Source organism: Pipistrellus hanaki, assembly GCF_964339955.1.
Source record: "Pipistrellus hanaki genome assembly, chromosome: 3".
In the NCBI taxonomy this organism is placed as follows: Eukaryota; Metazoa; Chordata; class Mammalia; order Chiroptera; family Vespertilionidae; genus Pipistrellus; species Pipistrellus hanaki.
This window is the reverse complement of record NC_140505.1, coordinates 171,251,257-171,273,963: the sequence shown is the minus strand read 5'-3', so window position 1 is coordinate 171,273,963 and position 22,707 is coordinate 171,251,257. Positions and strand designations below refer to the sequence as shown.

At 41.6% G+C, this 22,707-nt stretch overlaps 1 protein-coding gene across 1 annotated transcript in view; it reads right to left on the bottom strand.

Moving 5' to 3' along the window:
• The window catches only part of ANO2 (anoctamin 2), a 277,160-nt gene that overhangs the window by 188,514 nt on the left and 65,939 nt on the right, over positions 1-22,707 (bottom strand). Inside the window, exons 4-6 of the mRNA XM_084878468.1 lie at positions 10,088-10,239; positions 7,926-7,980; positions 4,611-4,662 (exon numbers count right to left, since the gene is read on the bottom strand). Of these exons, the coding sequence (XP_084734594.1) occupies positions 4,611-4,662; positions 7,926-7,980; positions 10,088-10,239 (259 nt within the window). The remainder of the gene's footprint in view (positions 1-4,610; positions 4,663-7,925; positions 7,981-10,087; positions 10,240-22,707) is intronic.

The window sequence follows — 22,707 nt, the reverse complement described above, 5'->3', positions numbered from 1 at the left end:
TTGCATTTTATCTAAGAGAAATGTGGATCTATTTTACCATTTCAATCAGGCCAGTGATATAATGAGATCTGTCTTTTAAAAACAGGCTACAGCCAAGACTGGTTTGGCTCAGTGGATAGAGCATTGGCCTGCAGACTGAAAGGTCCCGGGTTCGATTCTGGTCAAGGGCATGTACATTGGTTGCGGGCACATCCCCAGTAGGGGGTGTACAGGAGGCAGCTGGTCGATGATTCTCCCTCATCGATATTTCTAGCTCTCTATCCCTCTCCCTTCCTCTCTGTAAAAAAATCAATAAAATATATTTTAAAAATAAATAAATAAAAACAGGCTACATTTTATAGATTGGGTGAAAATACACAAAACTGGGGATAAGAAGATGACTTAGTGGTTGGGAAAGTAATTCAGGTAAGAAATAATACAGTTCAAATAGACTAGGATAATGGTTGTGAAGATAAAAAGTATACCAATTGCAGAGATGTTTGAAAGGTCATTCAACTCAACTGCCCTTAGTTATAATTTCTGGCTTGAGAAATTGAGAGCTATTTTTTATTGAAATTTGGATTACATACAGATTTCCCTTTTGGTGTTGTCCCCCAAAGGGAAATATATATTGTCCTTTTGGTTCACATTTTAGTTCAGATTCTTTCAGGGCAACTGCATGGAGATATTGAATGTGTATTTGGATATTTAGTTCTGAGAACTAGATAGAAAATAATTCATCACTAAATTTTCATAATGTCCATGCTTAAAGCACAGAAATCATATTGAATAATAGGTTTTTAAAATTTAAAGTATAATGAGCTGTTAATTTAAGGGTTGCCTTAAAATATATTAAATGGCACTAAGGAAACGACTTTATAATATCTGTTCATCTCATCTTTTCTTCATTTTTCATCATTTTATAAGTGGAGGAAAATTGAGGCTAATGGACACAATATAGTCTGCCACAATCTAACAAAATTTAATGGTGATAGAACTTAAACTCACTTCTCCATGTTTCCCTGCCAAAGTTCTAGCAGAAGTACATTGGCATCTTAGGATCTCAGGTTCATGTCAAAAGAAGGTAGGCTAACCCTTCCAATTCAAGAGTCTATAAGTTGATAGCTAGATAACTATTATTTCTATAAATAACCCACTTTAAAGACCCAACCTAACTCCACTTGTAGTTCTTGAATCCAAAAGGTAGGAAAAATAGGGGTGGAGCAAGGAAAGCCAAGTTCTAGACTCAATTCTAACAGTGGCTCAGTGTATGACCAAGAGTACACTGATTCTCTTTGTACCCATTTGTAATTAGAGGTGAGAATTACTGAGATGCCTTCTTTCTCTCAGGCTATGAAACTAATACTAGAAAATTTACATTGATATTTATACACAGATGTGGAAGAAATCGTTTCCTACTGAATGTTCCCTTTGCACTCTGAACATGTCTCCATTATTGTACCTGCCAGATTATCTCATAACTGTGAGTATATATGTTTGTCTGCATGGCTAAACTAAGAGACTCTGGAGGGTAGAAATTAGGTAAAATTCACCTTGGCATCTCTCAGTTTCTATAACATCATTTGACCCATAGCAGGTGCTCAAGAAATTTTTTCTAAATGTTAAGAAAAAGAAATGTTTTTGAAAATTACTCAACAACAACAAAGTCTTTAAGATGTTTGGCTTTGAGACATAAAAAACAAACAACAACAAATACATTAAGACCTTAGAATCCTCAAAGAAAAAAATTCATTGTTAAAGCAAGGGGTCTCTAATGACCTTTCAGCACTCTGGAAACTGTCTCTCAAAATAAATTTTAGTTCTTAGGGACTTCTCAGTTTATAAGACAAACTAACAGCTTCTTATTAAATCTTTACAAAAACCTTTCAAATTAGATTTTATTATCCCCACTGGACATAAAAGGAACCCGAATTGAAGAGAAGTTAAGTCATTTGTACATGGACATTGGAAGGTAGGAACTCAACAGCTACTGCTATGAAACTAGTAGGATAGTCATGTTTAATTAATTCACTAAACCATATTAACTGAGCAGAATGTACAAGGCAGACAACTAAGTGCATTGGAGCATGATAGATGATTCAGACACATCTTAAGGACAGTCTTCAGAGTCTAAGCCCTGGACAGAGATAACCTGCAAGAAAGAGATTCTATTTTATGGGAGTGCTGGGGGGAGAAAAAGGGGGGGGGGGCATTAAAGAGAACCTGTTGGACAATGATGTTTGGTCTGGGGATGGGCAAGAGTGAGACCAGGGGAGGGACATTCATGCAAAGGGAGAGAGGATAATAGTCACATTAACGGGAAGAGAAGCACTGGTGAAAGGGCAAAGGAAAGAGGGGGAATGAGATAAAAATAGCATATATATATATATATATATATATATATATATATATATATATATATATATATATATATGAAAGTCTAAGCAACCATTAGGACCAAACAACCAGAACAACCAGTCGACCATTCACTATGATGCGCACTGACCATCAAGGGGCAGATGCTCAATGCAGGAGCTGCCCCCGGGTGGTTAGTGCACTCCCAAGCTAACCTCCTACAGCCCCTCCCCCTGGCCAAACCCCTAATTCCCCACAATAGGAGGGGCCAGCTGACCAACCTCCCATGGCCCCTCCCCCGTCCCCCCTCCCCAGCTGGCTAACCTCCTGTGGTTCCTCCCCTTGTGCCCCAGTGGTGGTGGTGGTGGGGGGGGGGGACTGGTAGGCCAAATTTCCACAGTCCCTCCCCCACAGCTAGCCAGGCCCCCTGATATGCCTCGATTGCCAGACAGGCCAAGGGACCCCACCCATGCACAAATTCATGCACAGGGCCTCTAGTATTAGATACATTGATTTTAAGGTTCTGGTGAACATCTCAGTGGAGGTATCAATCAAGCAGTAGGAAATGCTGGGCTGGAATTAGTGGAAGAAACAGGAAATGATAATATTCTGTTGCAAATCAGAGAGAGAAAGAGAGAGAGAGAGAGAGAGAGAGAGAGAGAGAGAGAGAGAGAGAGAGAGAGAGACCAAATAAACATGGAGACAACAACATCCAAAATGTGGGAGAAGGGAGAGGAACCAAAGAAAGGGTAGTCAAGAGGTAGAAATGGAACAACAGCAGATTAGTAGATCAGCAGCCCCTTCCTGGATATCAACTCTCAGAATATGAAGGTTCTGTAAAGAAGACTTAGAAAGATGTACAAAGTTAAGGAAAATGAAGACTAAGAAAAAGGCCATGAAACGTGGGAAGTAAGAAGTTACCTGTGATATTCAAGGGAGCAGTTTTGATCAAATTAGGGAGGGTGTGAAAGGATAAAAGGGAAATTAATGGGGTTGAGGAGTGAACTGGTCAAGCAACAAGGATAAATTCAAGAACTTTGATGGAGGCCATGAGAAAGTACGAAATACTAAGAGCTCTTGACTCCTCTTGTTGTCTTTATAACCAAGAACAATTAGTTGCTTAAAATGAGGGCTTCAGTTCATTCCATGGAATTGAACTGGACTAATTAATTTCCCACTCATTCACATCCTTACCTTATAAGCATCATGCTCCAGACAAATAACATTACACAGAAGATTTGATTTTTAAAACTTGGAGTGTCATTTGCAATTTTGTAGCAAGATGAGCATATCAAAGCAGAGTCATACATAAGTGCTCCTTGCGAGGCTCTGCACTATCCTAGATGTACTATTGCTGTACAAAACCTGCTCTGATTCCTTCTTCAGTGCCGTTCTCTTGGTACTGAGGCAGCTATGAGGCCCATGATAACCTCTCCAATAATAGCTATTACTGCTGTCATCACTATTACAATTTCTCAACTTCACTGCCTACATTATGCACTAGACTTGCCTCTAAATAACTTTGGACTCTTTCCAATTTGAAACTGCCTCAAAAACCAAAGATTTGTCACCACAGAGTATATTCTGAAGGAATATACTCTCAAAGGTTTCAAAAGCCATTCAGATGATGGTAGCACCACTGGAAATAGAGCTCAACCTGTAGTGATTTCTGAGGGAAGCACACGTGCTTGTTCATAAGTTCACATTTTTACCCCAGCTATTATGTGTCTCTATGAAATCCATCAGCATCTGGACTGCTCGCCTTATACTACAAATTCCCAAGTGATGAGGTTCCTGCTTCAAAGACCAATACCCTCAAATTAAAAAATAAATAAATAAATAACAACAACAACAAAAAAAAAAAAAAACCACAAGGCAAACAGATTTAGCCATATTGGTGACAAGAATGCCAAACTTAGAAGAGGCACACACAGACTAACACGTGGCCTTACACAGTCATTCACCCTCGCTGGGGTCAGTTTCTTCACGCATAAAGTGAGGGGGTTGGACTGAAGAACTTCTAAGGTGCCTTTCTTCTGGAATGAAGATCTGGGAGAGGTTATAGCAGTCTGGGGAGCAGCCCCAGACCCTCCAAGAAATGGGGTGCCCCCTCCCCTGCTCCTGGAGGGCAAGGCGAGGTTTCCCAGCCTAAGTGAAAGCAGCCTCCTCCCCTCTGTGTGGGGCATTTGTTAGTCTTGTTCTTTGCTGCCCACCAAGGGAGCTGTTGAAAGGACAGCTCTGATCCCCTCAGCACCCCGTCAGCACTATGTCCTTACCCATTGTGTTGTTGGCTCGGGAACAGGGTGTGCGCTTCAGGATCTCATGCACCTAAAACGGATGAGAGCAGGGCTGTGAGGGCCTTGACCGCGTGCGTCACCACATTGGGGGGGGCGGGCGGGGACCTGGCTGCTAGACCTGTTTCCAGGGAGGGGGAAGCCAAGCATGTGCCGAGCTCATGGACTGCTTGTCAAAACCACTCAAACTTGAGTGCTCTGAGGAAACAAAGAATCAACACACACACACACACACACACACACACACACACACACACACACACCCTTCACCCCACCCTGAAAATTTTTTAAGAAAGGAAAGGCTGTAAGTTTCAGTTACAGGAGGCAAGGAAAACACATCAGGGAGCCCAGACCCACAGCGCCCTCTGGAGGGATGGGAAGGAGGCACCTGGTGGTGTAGATGATGCCCTGTCTGCCTTGGGGAAGAAAGACCAAGAGGAGGATGTCCTTCCTCTCCACCAGACCTTTTTAGTGCCATGCTGGGTCAGCACAGCAGAGGGAGGCAGGCAAATCCGATTCTAGCAGAGGGGGTCCTCAGCAGCTCCGTGAGGTTCATTGCCTCCTCTGAGGTAGAGCTATTTCACAGCTGCTTTAAGGAACCATTTTTGCATTTTGTAAACTGTAAAAGGGCCACCTATGTGTTGACCATCAATATTATTATTATTGTTTTTCTCCTGAGTCTTCAGCTTGCCTCCCCAATCAGAGCATATCATACATTTTCTCAAAATTCCATGCCTCAGAGCACATCCTGGACACCCAGCGGGCTGCCTGCTCAGTGACTACTGCATATCTAAATGGACCAACAAACCCTGGACTAGTGATTTGCAGGGGAGACTCTCTCATGGGAGAGAGGAGTGCTGAGGGTACCCTCAGCAGAGAAAACAGGGACACAGCTGGCCAAGGTAAACCTGCTGGCCAATCACTACCCTTCAGTGTGTTCTAAGCCTGTGCCAAGCTATGAAAGATGCCCAGCAAGGAAGTTTGCACTGGGATAAATAGCTGGGCTGCTCAGGTGCCCACAAAAAAGAGGCACATAGAAGACATTTAAGATGTGGGTGAGGTCCTCAGGGCAGAGTAGACCCCAAGACAAAAATCAAGGCTCTTTCTCTTCTCAGTGTGGGGTGGAGTGACAAAATGGCAGGATGGGAAGGAAGAAGTTTCTAGAAAAGATGAATGAAAAATGTGTTAACCCATCATTATTCACACTCCCACATTCCAGCCACAGTCCTAGAGGGAGCAGTAAATAAATATCTTCTAGAAGAATGGGGCCCAGGGATGTTTAATTCATTTAAAATACAGTGCAGCAATTCAACAGCAATAATAATTAAGAATAGCATTTATATGGCATTGTATTATTTTACAAGCACTTTGCAATTATCGGGTAATCTCCACAACACCCTGTAATTCCCTCACAGACGTGAGATCCAAGCCTCAGGGAGATTTAAATAGCTTATAAAAGCATCAACCAAAAAAATGAAAAGTTTATGGATTTTTACATAAAAAGATGAAAGAAATCATATGCTTATTTTTTTAAGAATGGTTTCTTGATTTTTAGAGAGAAAAGAAGAGAAAAGGGAAAAACATCAATGTGAAAAGGGATCAAGCCCATAGCCCAGGCATGTGCCTGATCAGGAATCGAACCAGCAACCATTTGGTGCAGGGGATGATGCTCAACCAACTGGGCTACCCCAGCCAGGGCACATATGTCCATTTTAAACCTTCCTAAGACACTAGGGTAAGGGACCTAAAGTATTTTCTTGCCCATCCTACAGAGTCATGGCCATGTTTTCAGCATGCCTTGGAAATGTGCTGTAGCCTCCTCTAATTACCTCTCTTTTTATCCTTCTTATCTCCCTATTGACTTGGAAGTTTTGCTGAGTATCTAACCTTTATTCCTCCTTCTGTTGAAACTTAAGTTCTTTCCTAGGGACCAATGGAAATTCACTGCCATCGTTTCCTCTGTGTTATGAATAAGAGTCAAGCATTCCTTGGGCCCCTCTTTTCCTCCTCTGTTCATAAACTGAATGTTCTCTAAATTGGTAGAGAATATACTGATCAGTGAGTAAACCAATCATCCTACACATCAGGTTGGGGACACAGGGGCACAGGCCATATGCAGATTTTCACTGGAATCAATCATCCTACAAAATTCAAAAACTTGACTTCATGATTTTTCAGGCAAAGAGACTGTAGAAGAACAGTATAGTCATGAATTTTGGCTTTCTAGTGAATGGGTTGTAATTTTATTCTTGGACAAACTGGTGTGTTTTTACATTCCCTGTGACAGGAATGCAAGGACTCCTTTGGGAGTGAAAGAAGGAAGCACAGTGGCTCAGCCATGAATTCTCATTTGGACATTAATGATCTGTTTAAATTTTTTTCAACTCATTGCTTCTCAGAGCTTCAGTTTCCTCAACTGTAAAACAAGGGGGTTCCCTGACTACCTGAAAGTCCCCACCAGCTCTGAGAGTCTCTGTTTTGTGATTCTAAGAAGGGTATAAGTGGAGAACTCTAATGAGAAGACACTCCTATTAACCTTGAGTGAGGACAATTTTCTGCTTTTTTTATTGAATTTATTCAAGTGACTTTGGTTAATAAAAATGATATAGGTTTCTGCCGGGACCGGTTTGGCTCAATGGATGGAGCGTCGGCTTGGGGACTGAAGGGTCCCGGGTTCGATTCTGGTCAAGGGCATGTACCTTGGTTGCGGGCATATCCCCAGTAGGGTGTGTGCAGGAGGCAGCTGATCGATGACTCTCTCTCATCGATGTTTCTAACTCTCTATCTCTCTCCCTTCCTCTCTGTAAAAAATCAATAAAATTAAAAAAAAATGATATAGGTTTCAGGTGTACAATTCTATAACACACCATCTGTGTATTGTATTGTATGTTCACCACCGCAAGTCAATTGTCCTTCCAACACCATTTATTCTCCCTTTACCCTCATATGCCTCCCCCGTCTCTCTTTCCCTTTCTGGTTTTCATCATATTGTTGTCTGTATCTATGAGTTGAGTTATCTATTTTTGTTGGTTTTTATTTAAACTCTTTACCTTTTTCACCCCACCCCCTATTTCCTTCCCCTCAGACAACTGTTAGTCTGCTTTCTTTTGCTACTGGGATTAGAAAGCATCTGCACATTTCTCTCAGTTGCTAGACAACTCTAAGCAACTATTAATGGTAGGTAGCAGGGAGAGCAAGAGGATGTCCTGCCAAACTGGGTACCGGTACTTGGTCTACTCCCACCATTTCCCAGGCCCATCACACCTGGTTGAGCACCTGGTTAGCCTGTTTACTCACAATTCGGCTACGGGTGGCATTGTCAAAGAAGGTGTCCTTATCCTGGATGTTGTACCTGGAGATACCAAGAAAGCAGAAGGTCAACTAATTTAGTACCCTTGTCCTGAGACCACTTCATCCAGGCCCAGAGCAAATTTTTAAAAAGCAGCATAGCAATATGTGTAAGACACACACACTCACACAAACTCCCTTTTTTTATACTCTTTTTGACCCAGTGATTCTGAAAACTTATTATAGAAATTTATCACAGAGAAAATAAATTTAACAGAAGAAACAAGTTTCATATATAAAAAAAAGTTACTTTCAATAGGTTATGGAGATACAATGCAATTCCAAAATCTATATGATAAAATTATCATGTAGCCATTGAAAATTATGATTATTAAAACTTTATAAATAGAAAATAAATTTTCAGATTGTCATCAAAAATATTATACTATAAGTTTTAAAAATAAATGAATGTTAAAAGGATTCCTGTGTGTGGACAAAGGGAGTAAAAATACACAACAGCAAAGAGTATAGCTTTAGGATGTTGGAATTATAACTCTTTGTTTTTCAGAGAGTCATTTAATGTTGTCACTATATCATATTAGTTAGGTACCAGAGTCCTAATTATTCAAGGCCTGTATCTGTTCTAACATTTAAATATTGACCTTTCACTCAAAAAGTAAAAATCCCAGGAGTGTAGAGTTACTGTGCTTGGGACACTGTGCCAGAGGACACACAGATGCATAAGACATGTTCCCAGCCCCCAGGAGTTCAGACACCGGAGTACATATGTTTCCAAACAACTCATGTAAAATAGACGTGATAATATGTAGACCATTTTTATGAGAAGTCCGAGGATGGAGACCATATTCTGGTTGAAAAGATCAGAGAATTCTTCAAGAAGATGGTGTTTAGGAACTGGACTTGAAGGATCGCAGAAGCTGAATGAATGGGACTATGTGGGAGGGGCAGTTCGAAGCCAGGATTGGCATGAAGGAAGGTCCAGGGAAGGGGAAGCACAGAAGAAACACAAAGCACAAAAAGAATAGCAGGCCAGGAGTCAGCATGCCAGTTCCAGGAGTCAGCATGCTGGATGGGGTCATGGGAACCTCTGATTTATAATTAGTCATTTAGAAGCGCAGGTAACAACCTGAACTTGTAATTGGCATCAAAAGAGGAGTGGGGCAGTCTTGTAGGACTGAGCTGTCAACCTGGGAAATCTGATACTATTGTATTTCCAGGTAGACAGTGTCAGAATTGGTTTCAAATGTAAGACATCCAGCTAGTGTTGGAGAATTTCTTGGTCATCTGGGAAAACACACACACACATTGGAATTGGTGACCAGAATTAATGCCAGAACCATTGAAGAGGGCAGTCAATGAGGGAACATATGCAAAAGAACAGAATATATATGTGTATAGAATCATTATGGAATATGGCAAAGATGCATAGAATATATTTATTCAATGGCCAACAGAAACACAGCTCCCATAAGTACCATCTCCTCAAAAGAGACAGGTCTTCTGCCTCTCCATGCTCCTTCCTTTCCCTCTCTTGCTTGATTCTCTTATCTTATCAGCAGCAAAAGTCACACAATAGTCTTATTTTTTTCACTAGCTCCTAAAACAGAATAAATGCTGGGCTATTGCATCTGCCACTTTCCAACCATGTCTTTCCCATCCAAAGTTTTACCAAATGGCCATCCCTATGAATAGCTGTTATTCCCTCACCCAGGGTTGGGTGTGGAAAGCAGGTCTCTTCACAGTCAATACATTTATGAATACATAGCTTTTTATAAAGCTTCATCCACCTTCTATTTGGTTTATCACAGCAAGTTAAAATCTTATCAGACTGGGAACTATGCAGAATAGTTTCCCCACAGAAGATAAACAGGTATCGAGTCCCAATGTTTATAGTTGTCTGCTCCCTGATTCTCCATCCATCATGCAAAATGACTGAAACGTCAGGTTTCCCCCAAAGCCACTGGACAAATAGTTATGAGTTATTTGTGATAATCTCACATACAGAAGGAGATGCAGAAAATATTTCACAAGGAGAGTATGTTTCCTCCCCCTCTTTCCCATGCATGGGGCACTCTCTCTATGACTGAGTGGAGTTTGATTTTCTTGCCCATCCTCCCTCACATCCCTACCCCTGCAGTTCTATTACTCACAGGTACATTTTCTCCCTGGAGAATGGGTAGGAGAGGTTTTTCATCCTGTTGTTACTATGCTCTGGAACTCTGGGCTTCAGGGGTGAGCTCAGATTCTGCAGAATCTCATTGAACTTCTTGGCAATGCCGCCTTCTGATTTGATATCATACATCTATGAAAGACAAAGTCACAGGTCTGAAAGGAGGCCATACCCAACGTTCAGAGAAGAGTGACTTACCAACCAAAGCTCCATGAGGTCCAGATTTCTGGAGGGGACCACTCTGGGGAGAAACAAGAAGTAGGCTCCTTCCCTTTCCCTATTGCTTTCACAAGGATATAAGCTCTCTACTCCCTCTAATTATTTGTATAAGTAGAGGTGACCAACATAAACAAATGAGTGAGGAGTCCAAACTTTCTACATGACTTTGTTATAGAACCATAAGAGAAATGGAAAACCTACTATATGACAGTCACCATCCTGAAGCTTCAATGCACATAGCAACCCAGTTAGATAGACAATATTAATCTCATATTATAATGAAAAAAATTAAGGCTCAGAAATGTGAGATGAGTCAGCAAAGATCACACAGGCAGTTATTGGGTGACAGCTTGGATTTAACTCATGTCAACCTAGTCCAAAGTCTACTCCACAACTACACTATGCCCCTATGTGATCACATAGCATCACTTTGTTTGTTCCTCTTAGGAACTATTTGAGAAATGAGTCTGCTCTCAAAGTAATAAACATCTAATAAGTATCTGCTTTGAGTACGGCATAGATTAGTGCCAAGATAAGCATTAATATTCATAGTTCACATAGCTTTTTATAATGCACATAATGCTTTTGCATGCATTACAACTTTTAGTCTTTCTAACTTACAGTTATAGTCACTGAGACATAATGCGATGAATGATGGCCACAATTTTTTTTTTTTTTTTTGCACAAATTCTCCTTTCAAAAGGTGGCATCTCTGTTCCCACTCTCTTAAGCTTGGGTGGGCTCTGTGGCTGTTTGACGAGTACAGCAGAAGTGACACAATGCCATTTTCATCTTTCAGGTAGATGGGCAGCTCTGCCTTGGTCTCTCAAAGGCCTTGGCCGCCTGGAGGAAGTCTGCAGAGAGGTGCTGAGAGGTCTCAGAAAGGGAAAGAACTTGGCTGAGCTCAGCATCCTGGCTGCCCTCTAAGCATCAGGCATGTGAGTGAAGCCTTTTAGGACCCTCCTGTCCAGCTCAACCCCAAGCTAAATACCACCAAGTGACCTCAGTCAACCCAGGTCTTGAGTGACCCAGGTCTGCTCAAGTTTCTGACCCAAAACTTATAAGATAGAGTAAAATGAGTGTGTTTTAAGTTACTAAGTTTGGGCTAATTCGTCATGCTGCAATGGATAATTGGAACAAGAGCCAAAATCCAGATCTTCTGACTTGAAAGCTGGTCTTCTTTTCTCTAGTGATATCCTCAAATTGCTTAAATCTAGACAGGCAGTAAAACATGTACAGAATACATATAAGATAGACAGAGATAAAAGCCACAAAAGTCATGCAAAATGCTTTGAGGGTTCAAAGGAAGGAGACAGCACATCCAGTTGAGAAATCAGAAGAATGTTTCATAGAGGGAGTGGTATCTCTATTGGGCTTTAACAGAAAGGTAACCCTCTTCTGTTATCATTTTGTTCTTTAATAATAAAATTATGATAAGTTAGGGATGGAAAGAACCACCCCTGTTTAACAATTGAAACATAACCACAGTTCATTTCTTCTAATATTTTTTCTATGCATTTTGATTTAATTTCTGTTATAAAATTAACACAGTAATAGTAAACAAACACAAACCATATGACTGTATTACATCTTGTTCTAAACTGTGATTTTATTTCACATCTTCTATAATTAGCAATAGTTCACAAATATATATCTTTCCAGATCAGTTCATGAAGAGGTGCCTTAATGAATATTACACAGTAAATATAAATCCTATTTTTTTAGTCATTTCCCTAGTAATGGCCATTTATTTTATTTTCTTCACATACTTTAGCTTACTTGTCCATATTTCTATTAGCATGACCTTATAAACACTTTTAATTGAACAAATATAGGCAGATATTCCAGGCAAAAAAAAAAAGTAGGAAAGTTCAAGTTGGGTTTAAAAAGGGTTAAATGCCCTGGTTTCTTTGGAGCATGAGGTTCTGACAGGGACATAGTGCCAGTGCCCATCAGAGAACAGGGGGTTGAGACCCTATTACACAAGGCCATGGGAAGTCAGTGAGGGTCTGATCAATGACAAAACCAGAGTGAAGTTGTTTAGGAAGTAGAAGAATGAGCCAGATTTAGGAAACAATTGTTTATTTCTAGAGCACATACCATTTAGTAAGCATCTCTTGTGTGGCTGGCTCTTGATATACATTAGCATTAATCTGAAAGATATGTTGAAAAGCCAAGAGGAGTTAAGTATCTCAGTCAAATATAGTATGAGCCAGATAATAATTGCTGGAACATTTGAACTCCCAGCAAAGCCTGTGTTTTAACTGCTTTACTCTCCTGCTTCATTTGCTAAAACATGAGTTATTGTGGGAAAACAACATTCAAAAAGATGACCTCCTTACACTGTCCCAGCACATGTCACATAGGACATTTAGGGCAGGTTCTGACCTGGCCCGGGCCCTGCACTGAGACTGCCATGATATGTTAATCATACCCCTAAACATATGCCTTTAAATGGCGTGTGTATGGAAACTAAGGTTTCAGAGCAGAAGGGAAGCTGGTGGACTCTGTCTTCCAGATGGCCTTGGAATGACAGACTTGGACTCACCAAGGGTATTTCTTCTTTGTCCACTTCTTTCTATTTCCACCTCTAGTTTCTTAGTCTAAAGAGCCTTCAACTACAGTAAGAACCAGTCTCCCCATATCTTCTCTTGCTTAGAGTTGTTAGATATAACAAATAAAAATATAAGATGTCCAGCTTGGCTGGGTGTGGCTCAGTGGTTGAGCATTCACCTATAAACCAGGAGGTCATGATTTGATTCTTGCTTGGGATATATGCCCAAGTTGCAGGCTCAGTACCCAGTGGGGGCATACAGGAGGCAGCCAATTGATGATTTTCTCTCATCATTGATATTTATATCATTTTATCCCTCTCCTTTCCTCTCTGAAATCAATAAAAATATATTTTTTAAATGTAAGATGTCCAGTTAAATTTGAATTTCAAATAAACAAAAAATCTTTTTTAGTGTAAGTATATTCCAAGCCATATTTGGGACATACTTACACTTTAAAATTATACTTACATAAGAAAATAACTTTTTAATATATTTTTATTGATTTCAGAGAGGAAAAGGAAGGAGAGAGAGAATCCTTGATCAGCTGCCTCCTGCATGCCCCCCACACTGAGGACCGAGCTCACAACCCCGGCATGTACTCCAACCATGGCCTCCTGGTTCATAGTTTAACACTCAACGGCTGAGCCACACCAACTGGACAACAATAATTTTTAGCACAAGTATTGTAAAGCATATTGGGACATATTTATACTAAAAAAAAAAAAAAAGTATTCATTATATATCCAAAATTTGAATGTAACTAGGCATCTGTATTTTATCCTGGAAACTCTGTTGTTCACCTCTAAATCATTCCCCATATTGGAGCCAGAGTGATGTTTCTGAAGCAACAATCTGATTATGTCACCTGCCTGGGAAAAAGTCTTCAACAATTACCCATTGCTCTTACGATAAAGACAAAAATTGTTAACAAAGCCCATGGGATTCTCTAGAAGGCTCCACATCGTATTTCATATGATAAGTACTACAAAGTGCCTCTCCTTTGTAGTACTTATCACAGTTGTAACTTTACATTTATTTGATGATTATTTGATTAATGTCCAGCTGCCCCACCAAACCATAATCTCCTTAAAGGCAGGAAGGATATTGTTCAAACTATTCCCTATCTTTGCATAAATGAATGATAAATCTCTGGGGAACCAGCATTGATTACACCAGTTGCTGCCACAGAAGGAGCCCAAGATGGGGACAAGACATCCAAACTGTAAGAGATCTTGATAGAAATAAGTCAGGCTGGAGGAAAAAAGTCTAAAGCCTAAAACCTGTGTCTGGCTGAAAGGCTTCCTTCCTGTCCTCATTGACCGCAAAAGCACTCAGGAGCCCAGCCCCCACAAGGCCAGGAATGCCTGTATTCAGTCATTTTAGAATAATAACCCAGCAATTGTCTCATGGCCCAGTTCTGGCATAAGGGTAGCTAAGAACCTATAAGCAGTCCTTGACCCTCATCTTGGCAGTGTATCTGGAAGAACTCTCTTAGAGAAAAAGGCTAAAAGGTGTGGGCACCTGTCATATGTCTTTAAAGGGACCAGGAATGGGACCAGTACAAATGTTGACTGTTTTTGATGGAGTTGTGCTCCAAATCACTGAGAATAATATTGTCTGCCTTAGGGCAAAATGTAGAAGGTGTAAAAGGCCAGTGTCCCACCAGAAACCTCAAGGTAACATCTGAAAAAAAAACCTACATAAACATGCCTCGGCTGAAACACCATGCTGACTTATATCAGAAAGACATTTCCCAGACTTAAGGGATTTGGGGAAGATGGAGCTAGACATATAACCACAATAACACATAGGTGAGTGGCCCCGTGGTACAATACCATGGACACTAGGCTTGGCTTCCTACTCCACTGGGTCTTTGCACATGTTGCATCTGCTCCTGGAACTTCTCCCCTCCTTTTCTACCTGGATTACTCTCCTTCTCCTTCACCACTAGGTTCAAGTGTCAACTTTTCCAGGAAACATTTCTTGGTCCCTCACTTTCTGCCATGCTTCCTTAGTACCCTGTGAACAAACACCTGTGTCATAAAATTTGTCATCCACTTCTCTTAGTCTTGGTTCACCTATCTGTCTCCCCAATGGACTATGGACTTCTAGAGAAAGGAAGGACCACAGTCTGTGTGCTTGGTGTGTAGGAGGAACACAAAAATATCTATTGAGTGAACATCCTGGCCCTTGCTGACACAATCTAGCTGTGTTACTTGGGGCAAGTCCCTCTCAGGTTCTTCATCTCTAAAGAGAAGACTAGGAGACTTCTACTTCTCACACTCCCCAAAGTGATGGAGTAACAGGGACCAGATTTACCATGCCTGAAACAACCAAAACATTCAGACAAAAATCATGGAATCGTAGTTTCTGCAATTTAAATGTCCACCCCCTCTATCCCCCAAGAAATATCTTGAAATTTTAGTCCCCATAGTGATGGTATTAGGAAATGAAATCTTCGGGAGGTGAGTACATAACCAGAATGAAGCCCTCATGGATGGGATTAATGTTCTTTAAAAAAATAAAAAGACCCCATTGAACTCCCTAGTCCTTCGACTATGGAAGGACACAGCAAGAAGGCATCAGCTATAAACCAGACAGAGGGCCCTTCGGACCATGCTAGCACACTGGTTTCAGACTTCCAACCTCCAACACTGTGAGGGGGAGAAAAAAAATCTCTGTGTATAAGCCACCAGGTATGTAGTTATAGCAGCTTGAATAGAATAGTACAACAGTTTGACAGATATTGGACATCAGAAGTTCCTGAAAGGAAACAAACAAGATATGATTGCTCCAGTTCACTGCTGGCAGAAAGGGGAAATAGGTGGAGGCCAGCAAACTCCCTGAGCTACAGAGACAAACTATACATCTGGGGAAAGCAAGGCAACTAGAGTTCCCGAGAGAGAAAGCTTCACAAACAACCCAAGAGATCTGCAGAAGTTCCCCCTGACTATTTGGCAGTATAGGCATAAGAAAACTACCTGAGACTGAAAGAGTTGTGAATGAAACCTATTCCTACCAGCCAGAATGGAAAAATCTCATCATTGCCAGGGCATTGGGTAGAGTACTTAGATCCATACTCAGTAGAGAGGGTAACAAACCTGAGATTGAGCACCACTCCAGACTCACCCAAAAAAAGCATAACAGAGAGGACTGATGCATTGGCTGTTCAAATATTGTCCAAGTCTAATGTTCTACAGCTTCAAACACTTCATGAAAAAGACACAGTCATTCACAGCACAAATGTTTCTAGCCACTTCCTAGGTGCCAGGCACTGAGCTTGGTGGTTGATTGTACCAAGTGCTGAAGAAGTACAAAGATGATGATGACACTTTCCATATACAGAATGCTTTACAATGTATCCTGCCCTTCTACAGGCACCATTTCATTGGGGCCCACAAAACTCTGCAAGGTGTGCCTGTCAAGTAGTGTTAGCATTGCTATTTTACAGATGGGAAAACTGAGACTCTGAGGGGTAGGGAATTGCCAGAGTTCATGGTGAAACCAGGCCTCAAACCCAGGTTTCCTAAATCCCCCCATACAGGTTCTTTCCTTAAACCTTTTATCTTTAGAAGGGCTCTAAGATCCCCTGATTTCCTGAGAAGGAAGCAGACTGGAGCACCCATTCAGTCCCCACCAAAACCAACAACTCAGGCTCTTCTCTTGTGTTCAGCAGGATCCACGAAAGGCATCCGATCCTCTTTATTATTATTAATACAATCAGCAGCAGCATCGTTATTACTGTTATTCTTGAACATCAGAGAATTATGAACATCCTCAGAAAAGGCAAGACACATGTTAGCCAGCTGTTCCCCATTATGCCCTCCCTGGGTACACGATACGCCTTTCATGTGCTTAAAATCATAAATAATTTTTAAAGTATGTCGCTCCTATTTTTTATTCCAGGGTCCAAATGTGGTTCTCATAAAAGCTTGCTTTGGCTTCATTGTCACAGTCTAAGAGGTTTGCAGAGATTTCTTCTCTTCTTACTTCTTTTTTCCCCTTGTCTTGCTCCGTCTCCCTTTCAGTGGGGCACAACAGTGTGGTCTGAGGCCTGATTTGTTTTAATTCTATGTTGGAATCATGTCCCTTCCTTGGATGTGAGGAACCAAGGCTATAGTGATGTCTGTCATGAACATATGCATATTACTGTTCCTGTTTTACAGATTAAGAAACTGAGGCACAGAAAATTTTACTAACATGCCCAATGTCACACAAACATTTGCAGATCTAATCATCCCCAAAGATCAAGAAAGAGGTATAATAACATTTGATATAAACAATGCAATCTTGATTATCCACAAATCACTTATCTACAGTGACCTAAGAGAGTATCTCTCTGCAACTGGTAGGAAAAGTCAGGAGTAAGAACGCAGGCCAGAAAGAAAGATGGAGCGTGAGCCCAGCTGTGCGCATGTGTGCTACTTACACCCCACAGCCCAACAGACATTAATTCAGATTATCTGTCCCTTTGAATTTATTTGTGCTTTCCTCTGCCCCTCCAATCCCTGGATAATGGAGGGTTAACCTGTTATTATCCGCAGCATCTCACTTATTTTGAGAGGCTAAAGATTACCATCACACCCACCTACTCACCTTTAATACCAAAAGGCTCAGATGCACAGAGAAGCCAATAATTGGAAGGTGGCACCACAAGCCACTAGCCGGACAAGGGTGGAAGCTTGTGAAGTAGAGAAGTTATAAAGAAGAGAAGCTAAAGATGCAGCAAAATTTGTGCACTATTGTCCCCATTGTTGCCTGAGAAGGCAGAGGGAGGGATGCACACTCACATGCAAGCACACACAGAACTGGACCAGAGAAGTTCCACGCAAATAAGCACATTGACCCTTAAGAGGGAGTGCTAAGTCATTCACCAATCAAAATGTAAACAGCACCAAGAGCTGCTAAGTTCAGCGGCATTCCAGAGCCCAAAGGCAGACTCTGCACACATTAAGAGCAGAAGCTGCTCAGTGTCTTCATCCCAACCTATGCTTACAGGTCAATTTCTTGCTGAATGTAGAAATGATGAATGTAGGCAGTAATATATTTACAAAATGCACATTTTCCAATGTCTAACTCCATACTCATTTGTGATTTTTAATTCTGTTTAAGTATGTCTTGTATACATGAATGAATGTTTGCTGACTTTTAAAATGTGGGATAAAATCCAAACAATTTACACGGCTGACTACGCCCCTACAAACCGTGCCTCCTGTCTCCACCAGAGCCTCAGCCCCTCTGGTCACAACCTCTGGGCCTCACACACACTGGCACATGGGCCTCCTCCCAGTTCCCCACACAGGCCGGGGTTTTCTCACTTTCGGCTGCAGGACAGGTCCTTTCCTTTTCTGGGAAACTTCACCTGTCCTCCCCACCTGGCAAACTCCTACCCAATCCTCAAATTTCAGCTCAAATGGCACCATCCTTCACTCTGCCCCCACGGCCATCTAAATTAGTTCCTCCAATTGGCTCTCTATTCACCCCCTTCGTTTACTTCTGCAGGTGCCTCCCAGCTCACAACCAACTAACTTCCGAATCCTCAACACACCAAAGCCACATGGGACCATGGCCAGCTGTAGTCACCACTGAATCACCAGCCCTCAGCGAAGTATCTCATGCAGCGTGATAGTCAATAAATATTCATTGGGTGGATGGATGAATGGAGAGATGAAAAATGTGAACCTCCAAATGGTTAGAAAGCATTATACACAACCAAGCCCCACTCTGGGTACAATTAGACTCTTCCTACATGTTCTTTGGTAACCAAAGGGAGGGACTATTGAGGACCCAGATTAGGGATGGCTATTATGGGACATATACACACTATGCTGCCATTGCCCGCCTTGCAGCACCCCTAAGGGATCACAGCTTTCCTTCCTAATGCCCTTGGATGGAGTCTCAGAACCCATCTCAGCATCACCCTCCAGCAAGCTACCAACAGTGGATTAGGTCTGCTGTGTGTGATCCATTCTTTCATTCATTAGCAGATACTGATATAGTGCTTGGTCTACACCAGGCCCCTTGTTCTAGGTGTTGCCAATGCAGCCAAACAAAATTCCTGCCCTCGTGTAGCTGCCAATGTAGTGAGGATACAGACAACAAACAAAGATACAACATGTGTCTCAGTACCGGGTAGCTGAGAAAAAATAAAAAGAGAACATGGATGGAGAGTGGCAGGGAGGCTGCCTCACACAGGATGATTGAGAGGCCTGTCTGAGGAGAGGACATTTGAGTTGAGGCCCCGGTGAAGGGGTGAGTTCTGTGGGTATCTGGAGAAGGTCTAAGGCAGGAGGAAGGACAAGCAAAACAGCCCATGAAAACATGGTTGGCTTTCTGAAGGAACAGCAAGGAGGCCAGTGTGGCTGGTGCAGAGTAATCAGGCAGAGTAGTAGTGGTGGGAAATCTATTTCTGTATCACAGTCCCTGACTATCCTTTCTGGCTCCTCTCTGATTAACAGTCCTTTAACACCCACAGGTTGGACCTTGCCCCAGCCATGGGTCAGATTTTGTCAATGGTCCCATCATGCCTTTGTACCCAGTTCCCCTTCTCAGTGCTCTCATCTGTGAAGTGGGAAACACCAGCCACTCTGGATAGGGGAACAGGAAGTCAGGATTGCTAATTTGTAATATGTGCTGATTTCTATGGTATAAATGTAGTAGCCCCACTCCCTTATATCCACAGAGGATACGTTCCAAGACCCCCAATGGATGTCTGAAACCACAGAGAGTACCAAACCCTATGTATACTATGTTTTTTCTATATACCAATGATCAAGTTTAATTTATGTTAGGCACTGTAAGAGATTAACAACAATAATCATAAAATAGAACAATTTTAATAAGATACTTTAATAAAAGTCATGTTAATATGCCCTCTCTCTCTCTCTCTCTCTCTTTCTCACGCACATGCATGTACACACACACACACACACACACACACACACAATTTTATCATAATGCCAACCAAGAAGGCTAAGTGATTGATGGGCAGGGAGTATATACAGCCTGGAGACACAGGACAAAGGGATAATTCGTGTCCCAGATTCGATGGAACAAGACGTTGTGAGATTTCATCATAGTACCCAGAACACTCTGCAATTGTTGACTGTGGATAACTGAAACTACGGAAAGTTGAACTGTGTGTGTGTGTGGGGGGGGGGGGAACTGCTGTATGCCCACCATACGCAGTTTCAAGCTACCAATGATATAACAACCAGCTCTTAAAATTCCTGAAAATGTAACAATTCTATCTCGAAAACCATTACTGACATCAGTTCCTATTGGGTAAGGAGAACTCAACCCATGAGCCCAAGTGCCAGAAGCCGACTGCCTCTCTACATCTCCTCTCCTCTAGCCCTTTCTCACACACCCACAGGAGTATCCACAGCCAAGCTGGGCAACTGTGGGGACCAACTCCATGTCCCAGTTACTCACAATGGTCCGGGTTTACAATGTGTCCTAGCATAGTTATCAACAACTCTTCCATTCTCAAAGCACCCCACTTTGGATGATAAATTCAATGGTCGGCCTACCCATTGCCCCTTGCCCTTTGTCCACCAGCCTGGGGTCTAGTATCTGGGCCCCAGACACCCACCAGCCTGACCTGCGCTAACCCAGTTCAGACAGACATGAGAGTGAGGATGTGAAAAAGAAAACTACTGCTTCTATTTTAATATTTTTTAAACCATGAGTCTAAAAACAACTTAATAAAAAAATTCAAATTCATTTTCCATTACATTTTCAGCTTCTCTGTTTCCAGCTTCACCGTTAATGAAAATGCCATTACATTTTCATACGCTCAGCTTCACTATGGTCTTCCCAGGCCTGGCTGCACATTAAGATCATGGTCATGTGCCATCTCAGGTTCCTTACTCAAACCGCAACACTTAGGTGGCACCAGTTATTTTTCCTGATTTTTTTTTAAGATGAGAGGGATTACAGAAAACAAACAAACAAAAAGAATAAAAATTCAAAGTTTTCTGCACTCTTTCCAGCCGATTTAAATAGCAATCAAAGAGCATGCACTAAAAAGCCCATAAAAATATCAAATATAAACCCCACCCTATGCCTCTATTAAAAACAAATGCCTGAGAACAGGCAGTGACAATAGGGGAAAGGCCCCACCTAAAGCCAACCTTATGGAAACAGCAACACTTCTGGTTCATTTTAAAAGTTATTGATAATAACAATAAAAGGAATCTGTCGTGGAAGGAACTTTGAAGGCTCAGTGCACAGTGACCCTCTGCCCAGGACCCAGGATCTGCAAGTTCTCCATCCTTCAGAGAACTGATGGAATTTCTCCTGCTTCTTACTTCCTGGTCACCAAGGACAATTCAGGAAACTGTCAAAATAGCCCTGAGTCACTACCTGATAAAAGAAGGAGCTGGTCAGAGTGAGGAGGGAAAGGAGTGTCTCTTCTGTTCGTGAATCTTGCATGGAGCTGAAACCCCTTCTAGTATGTGGAGGATCGCAGAAAAAAAAAAGATCCTATGGCTGAGGAAACAAGAATTATTTGGCATCGATCAGTTGATCACTGTACTAATTTATTGAGCATCTAGTATTTATGTAATACCATACTATAGTTTACAGGGAATATACAGGTAACATAAACTATAGTTTCTATTCTTGGGGAATTATAGTAGATCTGGAGACACGAGAGTAAAGCACCCAATAAATAAAAACTAACAGGTAAGAAAAATACAGACTGTAGGTAACGGTGACATCAGTTCAGCTACATGAACAAAAAAGGGTCTATGAGGGAAGTGATATTTGGGCTTCCTGATTGTTTATTATCTATCTGGAGAGGGTGGGGAGATCATTCTAGGAACAAAGGCAAATATTTAACGCATTTGCAAAGGTCCAGCCCCTGGAAGAAAGAGTAAAGTACTCTCCTTCTGACCAGAGTCTAAGAGAGCTTGATGTAGACTCCACAGTAAGGTGTAGTGTGGAAAAGAGCAGTCCAGCGTGTGCAGAGAACTCAGTGATGTGACCAGGCTTGCAGTTTAAAGGGCAGCCCCACATGAGAAACAGGCACCCACAGACTCAGAGTGCTGCCCCATTTAAAGCACAACTTTGAAGAGGTGGCGGATGTAGGACGTTTTTGCTCTTAGTTAGTTGAACACAATCAGAGTGAATGACCTTAAATGTTATCTGTCCCCAGTTCCCTCCAAATTCACAAATTGTCATTTGGCTTACACATAGACCACACATTTTACAGCTATTACAGAGAATTTAGAATCTAAGTTCCTTATTTTATAGATGAGAAAGCTATAATCCAAAGCTGCTAAATAATATAATGAGCTAGTCCGTGGCATTAAAAAAAAATTTCTTTAAGTGTGTGACCTCGCCGAAACCGGTTTGGCTCAATGGAGGAGTGTCAGTCTGAGGACTGAAAGGTCCCGGGTTCAATTCTGGTCAAGGGCATGTACATTGGTTGCGGGCACATCCCTGGCAGGGGGTGTGCAGAAGGCAGCTGGTAGATGTTTCTCTCTCATTGACGTTTCTAGCTCTCTATCTCTCTCCCTTCCTCTCTGTGGAAAATCAATAAAATATATTAAATAAAATAAAATAAAATAAAAAGTGTATGACCTTTCCAAGTCCAAGACTACTTAACTTAGGATGGAATCTTCCAAAGTATGCTCTGCAGACCACTGGTTCCCAGGACTACCTGTTAATATACCTATTAGTATCATATCAGTGTTCAGCAGGAAACAATTGAACAAAATTGAACCATTTCTTTACTGCAAGGCTTTTCAGAACTTTTAATTGGTCAGATAAGTTGTAATAATTAAGTTTGCTAGAGTTTATAAGATTATAAAATTTTGAG